The following is a 2,500-nucleotide window of genomic DNA, read 5'->3' as shown; positions in this document are numbered from 1 at the left end:
TCAACGTCACCTACAACTCCAGCGACGCGGACCTGAGCTTCGAGCCCTCGGCGCCCTTCAATTTTTCTTACGACGATGTGGGCACCGTTTCTGTTGTCACCGTGACGGCAACCAGCAGAGCTGGTACCACTGCCACGTGTCAGTACCAGGTGGCCGTGAAAGGTGGGCGTTGTTTTGCTATAGTATTGATAGGATTGATATGGATACTTATATAGCGCCTATCCTCTGTCGGAGACCAAGCTGTAAGCGCTTTATCATTCGTTTCCTTTTTGTCATTCAATCAGATTTCACACACACACACACACACACACACACACACACACACACACACACACACACACACACATATATATATATATATATATATATATATATATATATATATATATATATATATACATATACATACACACACACACACACATCCACACTCAGACAAACATGTAACATTTAGCATTTTACGTGTATGACCGTTTTGTTTATTCACTCCGCCATGTAGGCGGCCATACTCCGTTTTCGGGGGTGTACATGCACGGTATGTTCTTGTTTCCGTAACCCACCGAACGCTGACATGGATTACATGATCTTTTCACGTGCGTATTTGATCTTCTGCGTGCGTATACACACCAAAGTGGTTCAGGCACTGGCAGGTCTGCACATATGTTGACCTGGGAGATCGGAAAACTCTCCACCCTTTACCCACCAGGCTCCACCGAGATTAGAACCCGGGACCCTCAGATTGAAAGTCCAACGCTTTAACCATTCGAGTATTGCGCCCGTATGTATGTATGCATGCATGTATGATAGTCAGTCGTGTCCGACTATGGCTATTGTTAGAACAGCAGAGGAGGCAACTGCTGTTCCGACTGTCTCGGCTAGAATTTGATTACAGTGGAAGGTGTTTTGCCTAAGTTACATCCCCACTCTCTCAGTCGGCCAAGAGGGTTTTTTTTTGGACAGTCGACGTTGGGATGGTCCCCCAAAGGCCAACTAGTCCCCAGGACTGCAGCGCTAAGAACCAGTGCAGTCTTGCCTCCTGGTTTGAGTCACAGTCCTTCGCTAACGACTGAATTTTACTTTTACAAAATACGGATATGACCTCTTTATTTTGCTATCCTAAATTCTAGGATCTATTTGATTAAATGGAAATTGCTAGGCGTTCGTTTCGGCAATGCGGGACATTATGAGAAATGAAACATTGCGATTAGTCCATTCATCTTATCCAGGGTCTGGCTTGATAGATAGACAGATAGATAGATAGATTAACAATATTGAAATGTCCCATTTCATGAACATGAGTCGAAACTCGTCCACTCAAGCCACCATGTGTTTTGTTTACCTTTTCGTGACGAACCAACTGGACTTTCTTTTGTATCTGTCAGACTATATTATATCCGTGGCGAACTAAAACGACTATTTTTTTTAAATCTATATGATAGTACATTTCTCGAAATAACATATAAAAGCAATCTCTCTCTCTCTCTCTCTCTCTCTCTCTCTCTCTCTCTCTCTCTCTCTCTCTCTCTCTCTCTCTCTCTCTCTCTCTCTCTCTCTGTATATATATATATATATATATATATATATGTATGTATATATGATATACTTTGAGTGATATGGACAGCTGTTATCATATTTGATGACATATTGAAATGACTTATACAGCCATTCACAGTTGTTATGCTCAGAATACTATACATGTATGCCACTTAAGTTTTGTTTTCGTTTTTGTTTCGCTTTTACTGTGTTTTTATCCACTTTGTCTTCTCTCCTTCTCCAGTACATGTATTTATGTTGTTTTGTCAATTGTCTATGTGTTTAAAAAAAAAAAAAAAGAAATTTAAAAATAAAAGTTGAAGAAAAAAAAAAGACATTATGTTTCTCGAGAGTTCGACCGCAAAGCATGAAAAAATTCCACAACAGCGCGTGCATCGCTTCTGTTTCTGTCCATCAGCCGATATGTGTCAGCCGGACGTTCTCAGCAGTCGCAACACTCAGCGGCAGTGCTCGCAGACTGGAACCGGTGGGTACACGTGCTCCTTCACGTGCCTGAGTGGCTTCTATTTCTATGATGCATACCTCACGGAAATCTTCACCACCACCTGTGAACCCGGGCAGCCTTGGAGCCAGTCCTATATCCCTTCCTGCGTGGGTGAGTAGTAGTAGTAGTAGTAGTAGTTCGTTGGTGTAAGTGGTGTGTGTGTGTGTGTGTGTGTGTGTGTGTGTGTGTGTGTGTGTGCGTGTGTGTGTGTGTGTGTGTGTGTGTGTGTGTGTGTGTGTGTGTGTGTGTGTGTGTGTGTGTGTGTGTGTGTGTGTGTGTGTGTGTGTGTGCGTGTGTGTGTGCATGTGCGTGTGTGTGTGTGTTCGTTCTTTAGTTTAGCGTCTTTTCACTATCTGTGATATTAGACGATTAAAAATAAGAACAAAAGGGAGGGGGGAGAGTGAAGAGTAAAACAGAAAAGGTTGAAAACTACCACCACCACCCCCAAAAAAAATAAATAAA

General features: G+C 42.4%; 1 protein-coding gene across 1 annotated transcript in view; it reads left to right on the top strand.

The window, feature by feature from the left end:
* Positions 1–2,500, top strand: part of LOC143287751 (uncharacterized) — a 173,996-nt gene that overhangs the window by 85,023 nt on the left and 86,473 nt on the right. The window contains exons 24-25 of the mRNA XM_076596012.1: positions 1–162; positions 1,952–2,149. The exon at positions 1–162 is cut by the window's left edge and continues 99 nt beyond it. Coding sequence (XP_076452127.1) covers positions 1–162; positions 1,952–2,149 — 360 coding nt within the window. The remainder of the gene's footprint in view (positions 163–1,951; positions 2,150–2,500) is intronic.

This window comes from Babylonia areolata, chromosome 1, assembly GCF_041734735.1.
Source record: "Babylonia areolata isolate BAREFJ2019XMU chromosome 1, ASM4173473v1, whole genome shotgun sequence".
In the NCBI taxonomy this organism is placed as follows: domain Eukaryota; kingdom Metazoa; phylum Mollusca; class Gastropoda; order Neogastropoda; family Buccinidae; genus Babylonia; species Babylonia areolata.
This window is presented reverse-complemented; position numbering and strand designations above follow the sequence as displayed.